This window comes from Ctenopharyngodon idella, chromosome 13 (genome assembly GCF_019924925.1).
Source record: "Ctenopharyngodon idella isolate HZGC_01 chromosome 13, HZGC01, whole genome shotgun sequence".
In the NCBI taxonomy this organism is placed as follows: domain Eukaryota; kingdom Metazoa; phylum Chordata; class Actinopteri; order Cypriniformes; family Xenocyprididae; genus Ctenopharyngodon; species Ctenopharyngodon idella.
The window spans coordinates 5,026,671-5,045,547 of record NC_067232.1 but is presented as its reverse complement, the minus strand read 5'-3'; the positions used below and the strand labels follow the sequence as shown (position 1 = coordinate 5,045,547).

Below are 18,877 nucleotides of genomic sequence, written 5' to 3'. Positions count from 1 at the left end.
TTGCCGTGTTTGATGATAACATTCATGCTGCGATACTGGCATACACATTCTCCATTCTAATTATCTGTTTATCTGCTCACAGTTATATTTGATATTACATGAGATCAGAAATGTGAGTTGATTAGAAATATTGGCACTCTTTTTACTCTAAAACTCTATTGTTTTAAAATATCCAGACCCCATTGATTCATACTAAAAATTTGCATGTAATATCTTTAAACTTTTTGTAATTCAACAACAAATTATTGCATTAAGACTTCATACGTGTCCAAGCGTGTATTTTCTGAACCCTCATAAGACTGTGTCTTAAGAACAAGTCTGACCAACTAGTAGTTAATTACGGGTAATCAGTCTTACTTTTCGGTATCAAATTAGACCAGTCTATGTTTTTATGTAACCGACTTAATGTTTATGAACAGTCTTAAAGAAAAAAAAAATGGATGGCTAACTTGTAAGAATATATATCATCTTAGCGGTTTATGCATCCGGCCTCAGGCCATATTTCACCCCAAAAATCAAAAGTAAGATGTAAGAAATTATGTTTTACTTAAAGCAAAAAAAGCTTTCCTATAGGACCAACATTTTTTTTTTTTTTTTTTAACTCTGTGACACAATTTTCATGACAATTACGCATGTTTGACCCTGAAATTCTCATTACTTTAATGCAAATAAATAAATAAATAAATTTTATTGTAAAATATTTATAAATCATGGCCATGTTGTTGTACTGTCTTTATGATGATTTAAATAATAATAGGAGTTAAGCATAAAATGCATACAAAAATGCGAATTTGGAGAAAAATGCCATGAAATAATGTATAAATTTGAATGTTTTGAAGGTCAATTTTCATGCAAAATATATTTATAAATATTTTATTTTATAATTTTTTTTTTCGTTTGATTCTGGGGTGAAATGTGACCTAGACATGTTTCAGTGAGAATAACCCCTAAACAAAGCCTAAATACAACATATACGATGTCTTGATATAATATATTGATGTATTACTTAAATTTTCGATTCATGACCTAACGCACAATTTGTTTTTTTCATCATGAATAAGGGCAAGGGTGATGGCGAGCACTCTCTGGAATTATAATTAGCTCAAACACGCCACCTATCGGTCACCGGCAGCAGCGCGCTTCAGTTCAAAAAGTGTCTGCACCATCAGTGACGCCAGACACTGAGAAACTGATGGAAGGGGAGATGGAGTAGAAAGCGAGAGGAGGAGAGAGGGGAATAAAGAGGAGGGGTGGCAGAGACATTGTGATTTTTTTCTCTCTCTCTATCTTATTTAATTGGTCCACCGGGATCCGGGGCGAGTCCTCCGTTTGCAGCTGCGCAGCTTTAATTGGCTGGAGATTCCACTAAAATACTATTGGAAAAAGCCGAGAGTTTATACAGTTTAGATCCCGGTCCCTTCTGATAAACCCACTCATTACCGAGACCAAAGCTGGACAAGCTTTACGCAGAGACTCTCCAGAAGCCTGTTCAGATATCAGACGCGCATCACCCAGAGAGATCTGTGCGCGCATCTCCACACTGACGCGCAAAGACGCGCAACCTCTCCATCCGCCTCACTCTTGAGAGAGCCATCGATGAGCACACATCTGATAGGAGAAAACCACAGGACAAGAGTTTCAGACAGTCACTCTGAGAGATCGCATCGCATCGGACTGCTGCTTTCCATGAAGACGCCCTTGGATGTGTGGATGCGTCCTGTGGCTTGAAGAGTTTCATGTCAGTTTAAGTTGTCTGGAAGAATGTGTTGGAATTTTGTCTTTATTTTCTGGACGGAGAGACATCGTTGCGCTCCTGCTGAACACGCAACAAACTAAACACCTGGAACTCCAGTCCTCTGCTGAAAGTCGTTATTTTCTAAGGGAATTATTTCGGAAGGCAGTGATCTTAAGGCTGAACCGGCACAGAGAAAGGTAAGCGGTATTTTATATCTGCACATCTTATTCTTAAAAGAGGTTTGAGTGCTTGAAACAGTCTAAATGTGAGTGCTCGTGAACGCTCAATGTCCACACCCAATAGGCTACAGACTGTAGAAATGTTTTGTGAGCTATTCTAAAATGCGCTTTGTGTGGTGACATCTAAATTAACATAGTTTATTCAAATTCAAATAACCTGACTACGTAAGTTCACCAATAAAAGTCTGCACATTCTCACTTTTTATAGTGCGTACTTCTACACGCAGACACGAGAGAAGTTTTCTTACTAATGTGTGTGTGATTTTAACCCTGCACGCTGATAAATGTAACGAAACCTGTTCTTCAAATGAGCTGTGACCGAGTGTTCGTGAATTTAAACTTCAGACTGTGGAGAAATTCTGCCATGAATCTCACAGTTGTCTTGCGCTATAGTAACTTTAATAATTGTATCAATCTGTCATTGAGCTGGTGCTTTATTCCAAAGCGATTTCCAGTACACTCACCACAGTTTTAATCCTACCGGAAAAGATGCGACAAATGGGGGTTGTCCTACCCTCAATTAAGCCTTGAATCTTTCAAAAAAGTAAGAAAAATGGTTGGAGGTGTTAAAAGCATCGAAAAACATTATTTTAAAAGCATTTTAATAACAACAAAAGTAAGACTTACAAGTTAGTAGCTTAATAGACGCTCGCGAAGCGCCGTCGCGCTAGCCTGAGGGGGTTACTATAGCAACAGTACGCTGCTCGAGGACTTTAGGATAGCCTAAGTATTGGGCTGTAGATGGACAAATCAGTAGTAGCACTACTGAAATCACCTTTTTAGAGGTACACGTGGCAAATATATCACAGAAAACGTTTGTGATTTGTTTAAAATATCTTTAAGATGTTTTACTACAGATGATAGTCGTTTATGTGTACTTAAGTTGTCGCGTACTTGCTAATACTTGTGTATAGTGTAGTACTATAGTGTATTTCATGACATTTTTAAAGGATGTCTTTGATGAATTTTTGTTGAGATTCAGTACTTTTTTAATTTAAATGTTATGTACGTCTATAAAAAGGTGCTAAATAATGGAAGTATTTACTTTGGTCAGTGTTCCGTTGGCGACTCTATTAGGAAAGTGCTGAGTGGCCTACTGTTGCTATGTTATTAGTTATTAAATGCTTCATTCGATGTTCAAATGAAACAAATACAGTCAAAACCATTCGAGAAGTTTACTTCTAACAACAATTCCCAGCCCCCTGTTGTAAAATCCATTTTAAAATAGCCATTAGCTGGTGCAAGCTGGTCAATAGCTGACTGACCAGCTACCATGTTCCAAAAAATCTGTTATGACCTGCTGGTAGCTGGTTTACTGCTGGTACAAGATGGCTGAAGAACCAGCTACCATGTGCCAAAACACAGCCTGGCTTTCCAGCAGAAAGTTCAGTGTAAATACATGCATTTGGATGCTTGTGCACGTCTTTCTTGTTCTGACCAACGTGATACTGAATTCCGGCCAGGTTTAATAAGTCATGTATTTGATCGTCCTTAACCTCCCACCAATTTCAAAAATAACCCATGATTGCTGCATTCAATCCCATCAAACAATAGCACAGATTCTGTAATCTGCAGATAATCCAAGGTTTGGCAAATGAATTGTCTCTTCTTAACCCCCATGCATGCTTGCACTGGAACAATGCAGGGATAAAAATACTTCAACTGGTGAATAATGTTTTGTTAGGCTACTTTAATCTCTGATGATGATGATGATGGCATGATTCTGGCTGCAGGAGCACTCATTTTAATGCTGAGCTCGTGCTGTGGTGTCCTGTGCAGTGATTGTGAACTTTTGTGGTTTTCCCTGCAGGTAATGAGGGATCGCACCTGAAGATGGAGCTTTTCTGGATTTTATTATTTTCAGTACTCCACCGGTACGTGCAAACGCAAGGAGTTTACGGTAAGGACTTTACTGAGAAAATGCAACTTTTAAGGTTAAGGTTAGAATTGGTGGTCTTGCCTCACAACATATAGTTGCAAGATATTCTGATGGATATTTCCTGCATGACAAGATTGTGCTACCCATGTTTTCAGCACATTTATTGCGTCCCAACATTGCCTGATGAGATGTGCTACGCCTGTTGTAATTTTAAAGATGACAGACTAAACTAGTGGTAGGTCAACGCCACCAGGAATGGCAGATTTGCAGAGCGATATCAAGCAATGAACACAACACTGTCTAATTAGATCATTATCGAGTAGGATAAATACTTCATGATTATAACAAGAATGTAGAAACCTTTAGAAAGAATCATCAAAGTGATTATTACTTCACATGATTGTGATAATTGTAGACTATCGTGGTTCATGAATTTTCTCCATTTATTTTGCTGCAAGGTTGCATTTGCAGTAATTTCTTTCGGGGATGACACTCATTCACCTCGGTGCTTGCCAAAAATGATTTCTTCTTTGCATAATTAATCTTTTTATATTGGTGTACCCTCCGCATTTACTGCACTTACTGTCATTTTGTGAAAGGACTTAAAGAGCTCAATTAAATGTGTGGTGAGAGAGAAACACTTGTCTTGGTTTGTCATATAGAGGAAACATTTAGAGCCTCTAGATAGAACATTATGCCATGCAAAAAAGAGGTTATTTGGTTTGTTATTTGTTGTTTGAGGCATTAAGAGCTGGTGATGTGAATTACACAGCTCTGAACTGTAAGGATTCACTCTATCTTAATCATATTTGTGGCATCATGTCTTTACTACACTAAAAATGGACGGAGACATTGCGTTTTAGTGGAATTCAGTTATCTGCATTGTATTACATCAACTTTGTGTAAAAGCAGCAGTGTTTTAGTTGCATATATACTTATTATATTTGCCTTTGCTTGCATAGATTGCTCTCTGCTACTTTACTACGAGAAATAAGAATTATTCTGTCATTAATTACTCACCCTCATGTCGTTCCACACCCGTAAGACCTTCATTCATCTTCGGAACACAAATTAAGATATTTTTGATAAAATCCGATGGCTCAGTGAGACCTCCATTGACAGCAAGACAATTAACACTTTCAATGTCCAGAAAGCTACTAAAGACGTATTTAAAACAGTTCATGTGATTACAGTGGTTCAACCTTAATGTTATGAAGCGACGAGAATACTTTTTGTGCGCCAAAAAAAACAAATAACGACTTTATTCAACAATATCTAGTGATGGGTGATTTCAAAACACTGCTTCATGAAGCTTTGAAGCTTAAGGAATCTTTTGTTTCGAATCAGTGGTTCGGAGCGTGTAGTGAGTAATTAATGCCAGAATTTTCATTTTTGGGTGAACTAACCCTTTAAATCCTCTAAAAGTCTGTGACTGGATGAAACCCGATGATGTCTTTTTCTCACACACTGTCTTATCTTCTTATCTCATCGCGCACGCACCGTCTTACCTGACTTTTAAAATTAATGTCACGCCACACATTTCTACCCCAATCACTGTAAGACAATGTTGACTGACCTTTTTAGTCTTTATTACTTTTAGTCATGCGAGTGCAGCAAGTTTAATTTTGTTGTGAGGCCTCCTAGCTGGGAGCGGAGTAAGAACCGCCTTTACGGTGCGAGAGAGAATGCCAGCTCAGTTAATTAAGGGCGGCAAAGCCCCAGAGTGAGAGAGACTTTACTCTCACTCCTCTTCCCACTTTATCTCTCTGCTATGGGGGCTGTTAACTCTCTCTGATCGTGACTTTAATCCATGGTAAGATGTTTTACATATACTGGATTAATCTCACAAAAAATGTCTAGGTCATCTTGGTCGCTTATTTTAGTTTTTTATTTATTTTTATTTTATTTGACTTTAAAATGATATTTATTATTATTAAGATAATTTGTGACATTTGTTCATTTTGACATTAATTACATAATTAAGCACTTTTTTCTCTCTACCCAAATAATGTCCAAACATTTAACTTTTAAAAATAATATTAAAGTGTCATTTTCTACTCTATTACCATAAAAATGTACAGTAATACAATCTTTTTTTTTTTTTTTTTAATTGTCAGCAAAAAATACTGAAAAAAGATGCAAAAAAAAAAACAACAACCCTAGAATAATGACACTATGTAATTTCTAAAATAATGTATCGGGTCTTATGGCTCACAAATAATCTGCGCACATTATTAAAAAAATCCTTTCTTTAACAACTTACGTTTTCAGCCGTAAAGAAAGTCCTGCCCCACCTTTTTTCCCCATTGAATTCTAATTCTGTTTGACTTGGAAACTATTTTGGATTAAATATCTGACTGTTCTGATCCAAATCTGATGATCTGATGACCCCTAACACTGCCTGAATCTGGCCTCCCAACTGAGCCTGGTTTCTCACAAGGCTTTTTTCCCCCATTTTTGTCACCTAATGGAGTTTGGGATCCTTGCCACTGTCACCTCTGGCTTGCTTAGTTGGAGACATTTGATATTCAACATTGTTTTTGATCTGCCTGCATTGACACCATTGCATGCGAACTGAACTGGGTGATGACATCACTGTTTTCTCCAGAGCCGCTGTATAGATAAATTAACTAAATTAATAACTAATGATTTTACAATGGAATGAATCAATACTGAACTTATCTAAGCTGGGCAATGACATCATTTTCTTCTAGAACTGCTGTGCAGCCAAATTATGTTCCTGCTATCACTGTAAAGCTGTTTTGACACAATCTGCATTGTAAAAAGCGCTATATAAATAAAGGTGACTTGACCTGACACAACGGATTATGATTGTGAACAGCATTTCATGTTGACTTTGGTGGTCTGAAAAAAAAGGAAAAAAGATTTCTGAGATGAAATATGACCTGAACACTCTGTTGGAAGTTTCTACTTTACAACTTTCAGAAGAATCACCCTTAATCTTGTATCTCTCTCTATCCTGCATAAAAATGTGCTTATGTCCCTCCTTATAGTTATTCTTCTCATTGAATCTAGTCTGTTTCTCACACGGTTTAATGATTTCATTACTATCTCATCAGACTATCTCTCTCGCTCTGTTTTTTTTCCATGGCCTGTCATGCACCGTCTCCCTTTTCTCTGCTTTGTCACTCTTTTCATCTTCCTCTTTCCATCTGTACTGTGTTTCTCTACAGTTCTCTGCCTCTGTCACCGTCTCTGGTTTTGCTTATTCACTGTATAGGTTTTGATGTGTGTGTGTTTGTCACTCTGCTAAAATTCTATTAACCTGTGGGTTAGTATGTTTACCCTTTGGCAACTACAGTTTTATTTTAGCTCTAGCAGCCGATGGCATGTATGTGTCAGGGAAAGGGGATCGATGGAGATCTGCCCTGAAGTCGAATTTTATGACACTGAAAGCAACTCCGAGCATATTTTCATCTGCTTTATATCTGGATATAGGTCAGCAGAGAATTGCGACTTAGACACACATAAGTGTGGGTTAATGTGTGCAGTGTGAATGGACAGAAGGTGATGTGTGCGTGTCCACAGGCGGACATGACAAAGAGTTTGTGCGAGTGAACAGTTGGCGTGCATTGACTAATGCATGAGAATCTGGGCAGGGGGAAAAATACCATCAAAGACTATCCAAAAAGACTAAGGGCATTTCATACTATTCTGCACTGTCAGAAAAAAATTGCAAAAATTGTAACTTTAGGGGTGTAACAGCTTTTGACAGGGGCAGTACCTCAAAGGTACAACTTTGTGCCTTATCTCTCCTTAAGGGTGCAAATGAGTACCTTAAATATTCATATTAGTGGTTTAAGTTTGCATAATATACCAGTGTCAGGCTAAAAGTACAGTAGTTAAAGTTACATGGACACCTTTTGTTTCAGTCAGAAAGATTTCATGATTTCATTTCATGAATCTGAACATAGTGTTTACATGAATGCTAAATAAAGTAATCAGGTTGATGTGCATGTTTATATGTCACAAGCTTCAAATCGGATTTAATCTTTTGACATGCGCACATTACAGAGTTTCCTGCTGTTGTTGCATACTTATTAACCATCCTCCATTTTCTTTGTTTTAAAAAGCGTACTTAATATTTATCTATTTCAGGTCCTAATTAGGAGATGACGAGCGCATGAAACTTTGTGCCACTGCCATGATGCTTATACTTATCAAGAAGTAAAAACTTTTTTTTAAATTTTTTTTATTCCTACTGTGCTATTAGTTCAATTACAATCAGGTTACACAGCTGTTTGCATTTTTTTTTTTTCATAGTTTTATTTTATTTTATTTTATTTTATTTTATTTTATTTTTGTTGTGTTATTACAAATAATTTTATTTTAGAAATATTTAGTATTTTTTAGTAAATAAAACCTATTATTAAGACCTTTAAGATTTTAATTATTTATTAATTTTATTTATTAATTTAGGGATCAGCACTAATATTCGAGTATTTGAAAGTGTCAACAGTGGTCAATCTTGAAAATGTTTGCATAAAAATAATTGTGAAACTTTCATGTTTTTCTTTTTTTCTTGTACAGCATAATTCAATATAAAAACTGAATTCTGTTAGTTATTAGTAACCAAGGCCTCTCTTCCACACCAGCTCTTATGTTCAATAATACAACACAACTCCTCTCATTCATCTCGTACATGTGTTTGAGGTGTGAAAGTCTTTCTTTTTTTTTGTGGTTGGGGAAAAGGCAGTTTCAGGCAGTGAGAAACTGGCAGGTATTTGTTCAGGGAAGTGATTTGGTGAAAAGGTCATGAAAAGAGACAGGAGTATAGATGGAGAGTGTTCTATGTAAGACTGGTGTAATAACATTCACCTGGCCACGGGCATCATGTCTATATATTACGTCTGTCAAAGTTAATTAGATATGTTAAATGGCAGTTTGGTTCAGAGAATCTAGTATAGAGCAGGAATGGATCTCCACCTCATAGCTTTACCCTGTAGTTGGTGTGTGGACAGGAAAACAGGTTTGAGATGGATATGGCTGCTGTCTGTCCTGTAATCCCCGTTTATCAGAAAACTCCAGAAAGAGAAAGTGGAGTCTGTCATTGCCTTTCCATTCAGTCTGTCATCCATTATCTCTTGAAGCCAGATTCATGAAACATTCTTAAGAATAAAATTCTTCTTAGCTGCCAATTTCATCTTATTTTCTAACTTAAGAAAAAAGATAAGAATATTTTGTATTTCCAAAAACCTTTTTAAGAATCTTCTTATCTTTTTTTCTTAAGATTGTTCTTAAGATAAAATTTAAGAAATATTCATATTCCTGAAAAGAATGTTCTTAAAAATCATTAACTTCATAAAGTTAAGATAACCTCCAACCTGTATTAAATACCCAAATGTAAGATGTTTAATGAATTTATTGTGTTAAGTATTACAACATAACACTAGCTAGCTAAATATAATACATATTACTACTAGTACCATAAATGTGGTCACCAGTCGATCATTTGCGCGTATACATGATGTGCTCACATATAGGCTCTTCTAAAATAACTATTTTAACTTGACACGGTGCATTAAAAACACAACATTGAGTGATTAACTCCCGTCAGGCCAGTCGTTTGAAAATAGTCTGCACGGATAATTTGATATACAGTAATCTGCAGGCAGTGCAAAAAGACGTGCTTTGTGTTTTTCATTCGGTGAGTCCTCAGCAATACCCACCTTTTAATCAAATAACACCAAAGCCTTTTATTTTCTTAAGAAAATATTTGAGAATTTCTTAAGAATTTTTCAAGAATTGCACTTAGGAACATTCTTACAAACTTCTTAGTATTTATCTTGAAAATTTTCTTAACTTACTTAAGATTTTCGTGAATCCGGCCCCTGGTCCACAACAGCCTGGGAACTTTGACCTACAGTATATGCAGCGGATAATCCCATAACTCAAATCCTACGGTAAACTACCATTCAAAAGTTTGGGGTCAGTAGGGTTTGTTTTTTGAAAGAAAGAAATTAATACTTTCATTCAGCTAGGATCCATTCAATTCCTATAAAATATGACAGCAAAGACATTTATAATGTTGCAAAAGATTTCTGTTTCAAATAAATAAACTTTCTATTCATCAAAGAATCCTGAAAAACATGAATCATGGTTTCACCCAAAATATTAAGCAACTGTTTTCAACATTGATAATAATTAGAAATGTTTCTTGAGCAGCAAAATAGCATATTAGAATGATTTCTGAAGGATCATGTGACACTGAAGACTGGAGTAATGATGCTGAAAATTCAGCTTTGTTGCTTTTTATGTGTTGCTTTTATGTTATTTAGTCAGAATGCACAGTAATTTTTGAATTTTTTCAGTAAAAAAATATGCATTTTGGCCCACATAATGATATAGTTGTGGTCTCTACAAGCAGGTATTAACTGCCAAAGTTACTCAGCCAAACCTTCACCCCCTGGCGTGTTTATGAAGTGTTCACATGCTTTTAGTAGCTCCAAGCACCTGACGGCTTGCACACGGCCAATGGAGGCTACGATGAGATCATGATGAAGTAATGACGACCCACAGGACTGACATATGTACAGGGACCGTATCACACGAGCTGCTTGCTTTGCCTGACAGAGGCAGCGTAACTTTTTGGAATCGAGCATGTTGCCTGCTTGCAGGAAGAAAGAGTTGTCGGCCCACAGCTTCTCCTTTTCTCTTTCCTGTCTGTGTGTCCCTCAGTCTTTCAGAGCAGCATCATTCATCTATAATCTGTTTGTTCTTGCTGTTGTCTGTCAGTTCTTCTTCCTCAGACGGTTCTTGCCTTCAGCTCACATGTTTCTCACCTCGATCAATGATTCTTTACCTAAACTTCTTTGTACAGCTCACTCATTTCTTTTTCGTTGCTTCTCGTACTCTGTGCAAAATAAACAGCAACTCTTCCAAACAGTTCTGCATTATTAATGCTTAAGCATCACTACACAGCAGAAGTGGGGTGTGAATGTGTTGATTAGAGGCTGTAGTGGTGTGAGAACACTGAAATGCATGTTTTTTGTTTCTGTTGAGGTTATTATATAGGTGAATCTCATTAAAAAAATATCACTTTTATTGATAGTCCAAGTCAGACTAAATAAAAAACCAGAGATTTTAATATGACAAGGACAAACATAACCATTTTTGTTGAGTTATGGGATTTGCCGGTAATGCTTTATATAAAGCAATGGGACACCGAAGCATACTGTATCATCCATACAATTTTTTTTTTTTTTTTTTGTGAGTGACCCCTCCACTTCAGTAGTGTATGTGTTTCCTTACTCATCTCTGACTCAGTCTGACTCTCATTTCCCTCTTATACACTGATGAATAGACATCTGATCAGAGCTCAACAAGTCGCCACCTTGGAATTATAAGGTTTTATCTGCATTCTGGGCAGTTTTGGGATATTGAGCTTCAAAGTTTTTGCTTTCCATACTCCTTTATGGATAGACCCTTTTTGTTTTCTAAAAAAAAAGTCCCAAAATGTACACAACTTAAAAAAAAAATCGCATAATGTAAATAATTTGTCGGAGAATAAGAATATGTGAATAATTCAATTTTGAAAAAAATGTCAGATAGAACCTTATAATTCCAAGGTGACGAAGTGTTCCATGAGCAGTGAAGGCAAATACAGATGCCAGGAAATATGTAAATTAATTTGCTCATCTGCATAGCACTTCCCCTAATGCGGTTGAGCAATCTATGGCAAGTCGAATCATTCAATTGGCATTTGGCCAAAAGTACCAACGATTCGAAGGAGGAACTTTGTTTTACAGTTTTACATTAAACTACCATTTTATAGATCATATAAAAAAGAATATTTAAATGTGTTTTTTTTGTCTAAATACTTTATAGGCCCCACATAATTGTAGCTGATAGGCATCAGTATAAGTCAGTATAAGACCAAAATAAGACCAGTGATGCAGTGGCAAGGAAGAAAAAGCTATAATTGACCGTTCGCAAAGACCCGCCCCCTTTAGTTCCTGTTGCTATGTCCGACAAGCCATGCCGATCTCTCACCACACATCATGTTTTCACACAGTGAAAAATACATTGCGGAGCAAAGAGGACACTGACAATGCATTGACAGACAAGACAGAGCAGGTTACTTTTGATATGAAACAGTCTCAAATTTCAAATTTTGTCATTTTTAAAAAAAAATTTAACCCTTTTGTGGCTCTTTAATGTGTCGTGACAGATCGCTCTAGCGCCTCAGTTTAGGAGGCTCGTGAAATGATAATTTCTTCCTACTAGTTCATTTATAGCATCAAATAAACATGAATGAACATCAGAAGGAATGTTGTTTCAATCGCGGAAAGACGTTGGTACACACCAAGTTCAAGTCCACCTACATTAATCTGCTAACTCCCCTGACTGCTTTGTCGGACAAAATGGCGGATTCAGCATTATGATTGGTTAGATCGCCTGTCAATCCTGGTGAAGGGTCAACTATGACTCTAAATATGGCTCTTTATGTGGACAAATATTTCTGTGACTTGCCGTAGATTCCTCAACCGCACTGGGGTAAGTGCTATGTAGATAAGCAAATTTATTTGTATGCTTCCTGGCTTGTTAACTTAACGCCAGCCGACACGTGACACTAACTTAACCTGACAGTGTTATTTTAGCGTCGCAAGGTGTTTAGAGAATGCTGTTTCAAAGCTTAAAATGGCGATACAATACAAACGAATTCTGACCCTTATGGCTTTCGATACAGGACAGACCACGTCACCCTCACTCAGCTTTTGAGTACACACACACACAGTGCTGTCAGAAAAGTACGATTAGATGCTCTCCATGTTGTGACTCATATATCCTCAGGACCAAAAATGAAAAATTAAATCAGCATATGTCTATTTTTGTCAAGATATCGGAGATATGTAGTCATTGTGGTTCTGGGTATCAAGGCACCAATGTGACGGTCAGGTTCTGCTAAGTCTTGATAGAAAAGGACAGCGTTCAGCGTTCATGTTTCAAAGCGTGTTGTTCAGCCATGGTGCAGTTTCCAATTAAAACTGACCCTATTTTGACCCTATTGACCCTTTGTCACACATTGTTGATCTTATTGTGCTTGATTCAAAAGTAATATTTATTGCAAAAACATAGTTTCAATCTTTCATCAAAGTGTATTATCTGCCACAGCTTGTTTGCTTTTGAGAGATGTCACCAAGGCCGCTTAAATTTCAGGTGCCAGAAGTGTTTAAAGAGTGGAGTAGTTCTCTAAATTAATAACTCTTGTATGTAGTACCCACTTTTCATGATCCAGTGAAGTTGAAGTTCTATCAAACCTTTTTTTCTTGCTGAAAATGTTTTTTTTTTTTTAATTATATTTTATGTAAACTCTATTTTATGTAAAACTACTCTAACTTTATGTAACTCAACTATTTTATTTGTTTATGTTCAACTAATTTATTATCTGTATATTTGTGTGTGGGTACAATTGTGTAGCTTGGAATTCTTGGAATTAAGATTTAAAAAAAAAGTCTTTTATGTTCTTCAAGGCTACATTTATTTGATCAATAATGCAGTAAAATCTGTAATATTGTGAAATATTATTACAATTTAAAATAGCTATTTGTATTTTAAAATGTAGTTTATTCCTGTGATGCAAAGCTGAATTTTCAGCATCATTACTCCAGTCTTCAATGTCACATGATCCTTCAGAAATCATTCTAATATGCTGAATTGATGCTTAAGAAACATTTCTTTTCAGGATTCTGTGATGAATAAAACGTTCAAAAGAATAGCATTTATTTGAAATAGAAATCTTTTGTAACATTACAAATGTCTTTACTGTCACTTTTGATCCTTTTAATGGATCCTTGCTGATTAAAAGTATTAATTTCTTAAAAAATAATAATTTTAATTTTATAAGGGTGAATAAATAATGGCAGAAGTTTAATTTTTTGCGCTCTATTCCTTTAAAAGTACTTGCATCACATAGAAGATGGATTGTGAATTAGTTATTTTTTATTGTGGTGTAAAAAATACATTGAATTACTACACTGAATCCTACTGGAAAATTTGTGGGGTCCCCAGTGGACCCCTAGAATCATTCCCATCTCTCACCCCATTAGCGACGGCCTTGCAAAGTACACGTGTGTGTTTGTCCTCAGAGGAGAATGCAGGTGTGCTTGATTTTCATGGTGAATGATTGTTTCTCTCTTTTCTCATCCTGTTTGTTCTGTTTGCACTCTTTGTTCACTCATGGCTTCTTGCAGACGTTTGTCAATAAGGCCTGCTCATTGATTAGACATTGTTTGCTGTGATTTGTGCTTGATGAACGAGAGAAAATTAATGCCTGCCTGCGTGCCAAGCTTGTGGCCGTGTGTGTGTTTGTGTGAGACACGCTTCTGCACCTGCTTTGGGCTCAAGAGATGCAACACGACACAGACCGTGTCTTCTGAGAAACTGTCCATGATGAAGCAGCAGCTCAGCAGTGTAAATCCCAGTAAACTCTCTGATCATTAACTGAACCAGAGAGATCTGCACAAGATAAAAACCTTTACACAAGAGATAGGAATGAGGAGGAAGTGTACACAAGTCTGGTCTACTCTAATCATTTTGGCTGAGGATTATGAATCAGTGCATGTCATGCTCTGCCTCTTTCCACCTGCCCTGTTTGTCGTATGTTTCCACTAGTTAATACTATAGTCTCAGCCTCAAACAGCACATAGTCCCTTCACTGACCGTTTGATGCAGATTGCACTTAAAAATGGCTAAAGCAATAGAACATTTTCATCTGATTGCTTTACACACTTTACAGGAGCAAAGCCGTGTTAAAAAAGTTGATGAAAAGAGTTGATGCAGTGAGTGCTTTTGAGAAAGAACTAGTTACTTGATTTGCCAAAGTTTGTCAGGTTAGTGGCATTAGATCTTGGAGATTTGTTTGTGGCACATAGTAGCAAGTAAACTAGATATCCACAAGATTTAAGATTTACATATATACTATAATTCAAAAGATCAGTAAGGTTTTTTAATGATTTTTTAATGAAAGAAATCTCTTATGCTCACCAAGGCTGCATTTTTGATCATAAATACAGTAAAAACAGTAATATTGTGAAATATTGTTACAATTTTAAATGTTTTGTATTTGAATATATTTTAATATAATTTGTTTCTGTGATGTCAATGTTAAATTTCAGCATCATTACTCCAGTTTTCAGTGTCACATGATCCTTCAGAAATCATTCTAATATGCTTATTTGCTGCTTAAAAAACAGTTCTAATCATCAATGTTGGAAATGTGCTGCTTAATAATTTAGTGGAGACCGTGATGCATATAAAGTTTTGCAGGCTTTAGTTATGAACACGAAACATTATTTCCTACTTGCTAGTCTTTTGTATGTTTTGGAGGGTCATTCTCATTATAGAGAGCATTGGACAAAATTCATTGTGGTACTAAATAAGTCATTGTTATATTGGTCATGCATAGCAGATTTAAAGGCATATATCTGCTAAAAGTTCATTCTTTCATCTAACTTCCACATAATAATGACTTTGTCAAACCTGTCAACATTTTTGTAGCAATAAGATTTTTGGCATTGTGATATGACCGTTAAAAGGAATATTCCGGGTTCATATACAGTATAATGTTTATAAAAAGAGAAAGAGCAAAAAATTAAGGTTACAATGTGAGGCACTTACAATAAAAGTGAATTGGTACAGGTTAGAGGATTTAAAAACAGGAATGTGAAGAATTTTATAAAAGCTTTTGCATCTATTTGTACGGTTGAAACTGTTCTGTTGTCAGGGCAACAAAGTTGTAAAATTGTTGTTTTAAAATAACACAAATTGTTTACTTCTTTTTCCTGTTGAAAACGGTGAGTGTTGTAATGTTTACAGATTGGCCCCATTCACTTCCACTGTAAGTGCCTCACTATAACCCAGATTTGTGTTTTTTGGAAGTAGTTTTTGTGGTAATCACTAAATTCCACAAATGCTGTTGATTGAGCTTGACTTGTACTGAACTCCAAATATTTCTTTTTAAGCACATTTTCTACCACATTTTCTTATTTCGCAACACTGGATAAAGGAGATCAAGAGTGCATTGCATTGTGGGATACAGTACTGGCACATTTTAGCCATTTTAGTCAGTCATCTGGGTTTACAGTGCATGCAGAACTTTGGCATAATGCACACAAAACACACTGTAGTTTGAGTATTATGGTAATATGTTATTCTGAACATAAGTCAAGAAAGAGATGTTAAAAATCAACTGCTGTAGCTTGCGTTTCATTTGTTACACTGGAAGTGGAATGTCAAGTTGAGCGCACTGCATTGTAAACGTATTGTAATCTTCACAAATAATAAAAGTAGTATGCTATTCTAGCACTCTGACCATTGCATGCCTTTCTAAAGAATGACACCACTCACTCTCCCCTTGCTCTCTTTTTCTTTCCACTTCTTAATTAGTCTCCTGTCTTGTGCTAACTTTTTTTTTTTTAGAAGTGAGAGAGGAAAATAGAGGTATATTTGGAGTGGTTTGACTTTTATCAGGTCATTTAGATTGCTGTGCCAAAAAAGAGGCCTTCCAGGTTAAAGAAGTCAAACAAAAGTACAGAAGCATTGAGAGCTGCCAAAGCCTTTTTAGTATGCAGTAGGGCTGAGAGAAGTATAGAATATTTATGATGTATTCACAATCCCTTACGACTAATATGATCAATTATCCCATGACAAGGCTGTCAGAGGTTTTGGAAACGAGTAACCACTTCTAGTAATTGGTCAGTCGGGCACAGTTACTGTCTCAAAATAGCCAGATTAATCGGCCGTTATTGCATACACACTCTGTATGTGTGAACACAAACATCAACACTACATTCATATCCACACGCACACAATCTGCCAACAATAAATTCCCACTAACTGCTGCCTGAATGAGACAATATGCTTCTCATCTGTCTCTCTCATTTCCTCCAATAGATACAAGCCCTTCCACGCGCACACAGCGAGTGCTCTCAGCATTACTTCTCATAACACTGCCTCTAAACCCTTATGAGACACCCAATTGCATTTAAGCCTAATCTTTAGTTTAAGTGAGGCTGCTCTAAAAAGGCTTTAAACCGCATTCTGACTGCAGGGCATCGGCATGCAGGTTTGCACACGAGAGCAGCTCAAATCCCCTCTTTAGTGAGAATTAGCTTAAAACTCCTGCAGTTTTGTAAGACATACACTGGATTTTCTGCTCAATGCATTTTCTCTCTTGTAAAGATAGAGAAGACTTTGTGCAGTAGACAAATTAGCTGTTAGTGCTGTAAAAATAAACCTTAGTCACCTATCTTTTATGAATGTGTTAATGCAGAGTAACGGCTCTGATGTGTGAGTATTCTGTGTTAACAAGGGCTGCACAATATTGGAAAAAAGTGACATTGCGATATTTTGTTTTATTTTGTTTTGTTTTATATATTTTGATATATATTGCAATATGAATTAAATTCACCAGATTACTTGAATAGCTCTATTTGGAAAGAATTACTAATTCTATAATGATTGGGGTGATTTAAATGAAAGTTTTCTGGCAAGTATTCAGGTACAGAAAATGAATAATCAAATGTAAAATAACACTGTATACTGTCTTCACTGTATAAATTGAATGTAATTAATCCGTGTTAAAGCTGCAAAAGTGATTTTATCTGTATTTTATTGTTTGATAACATTCATGACACAGAAAGCAGAGAGAATATTAGTGCTGTCACTAAAAATATCTACAGATATTTGGAAGAATGTTTGTAACCAAGCAGATCTCACCCCCCCATTGACTGCCATAGTATTTTTTTTCCTACTATGGTAGTCAGTGGCGACATCTGCTTGGTTACAAACATTCTTCCAAATATCTTTCTTTGTGTACAGCAGAACAAAGAAATTTATACAGGTTTGGAACAACTTGAGGGGGAGTAAATGACGACAGAATTTTTGGGTGAACTATCCCTTTAAGACCGAATGCACAGATCCAATATAATGATACACACCCGTTTTCTTTGTTTGCGTTACCTAAGCCATAAGCAACTGTGCTTACAAGGATACTCACAGAGACATTTTTACATCATTTTGCATGTATGTGTCCATTCAGACATGAATAGACGCAGAGTTTGGTGTTCATGTGCTGTCTGTGCGGCTCAGAAACAGCACGCACAACGGACCTAAAACACGTGCAAATGATGAACTTTCCCTCTACGATGGTTAAACTTTGCAATTATTTTGAGAATCACATGTGTTTCAAACTGTGGTGTCTGGTCTGTACGGATTAATGATCCCTATACTAGGCATCGCACTTCCTGCGATGTGACTATCGTGGATGCGCACATTGCGATATCGATGCTGAAACGATACATCGTGCAGCCCTAGTGTTAACTGCGCAAACACAAAGTGCTGTTTCTCCCGTTGCAGTTAGAAATGTGTGTGTGGTAAGCAGGGTGGGGCCGAGAGCCGTGAGAGCGGAGCGAGGCCGGTGGCACGAGTGCTAATGAGCACCACCTGCCCGCCTCACCGGTCTCAAGTCTCACGGAGGAGCTCCGGAAGGAAAAAAGGAGGAGTGACTACATTGAAGGATGAGAGAGGACCAGGCCTGGGCTTTATGTTGTGGTTTTGTTTTAGTTTATGCGGCAGTCGTCCGTGAGGGGCTGCTGCTTTACTTTCATTTTGTTGTTTATTTTGTTATTAAAATTATGTTGAAAGTTCGCTGGTTCCTGCCTCCTGCCTCCTTCTTCCCTAAGCCTTGAACATTGCTACAGTGTGCATGTCTTATTTTCTTCCTCTTTTGAAATGGCAGTGAATATACATATGCTGTTTTAAGAGTGGCCACTCTAGATGTAGTAAAACACATCCATTGAATGGATCAGTTTTCCTTGATATTTGGAGATAGATTATCGTTGTACTTATGAAAAAGTTCTGAAACTTTCTGAACTCAAAACTTCCTCCAAAACTGTCCAAAATGACCATTTATTGAAACTAAAATGTGGATCATTTTCACTGCAGGATGGTTTGAGTGAAAACATGAGTGCACCGCTTGAGAAATGGAAAAAGATAGACTTG

The 18,877-nt window shown here is 36.6% G+C and overlaps 1 protein-coding gene across 2 annotated transcripts in view; it reads left to right on the top strand.

Moving 5' to 3' along the window:
* The first annotated feature begins 1,256 nt into the window (after positions 1 to 1,256).
* Positions 1,257 to 18,877, top strand: part of LOC127525375 (MAM domain-containing glycosylphosphatidylinositol anchor protein 1) — a 192,725-nt gene continuing 175,104 nt past the window's right edge. Inside the window, exons 1-2 of one of the 2 annotated variants that reach the window (XM_051917893.1) lie at positions 1,257 to 1,932; positions 3,785 to 3,874. In XM_051917893.1, coding sequence (XP_051773853.1) covers positions 3,808 to 3,874 — 67 coding nt within the window. In that variant the 5' untranslated portion in view covers positions 1,257 to 1,932; positions 3,785 to 3,807. The remainder of the gene's footprint in view (positions 1,933 to 3,784; positions 3,875 to 18,877) is intronic. The other variant, XM_051917892.1, reaches the window with a different exon arrangement.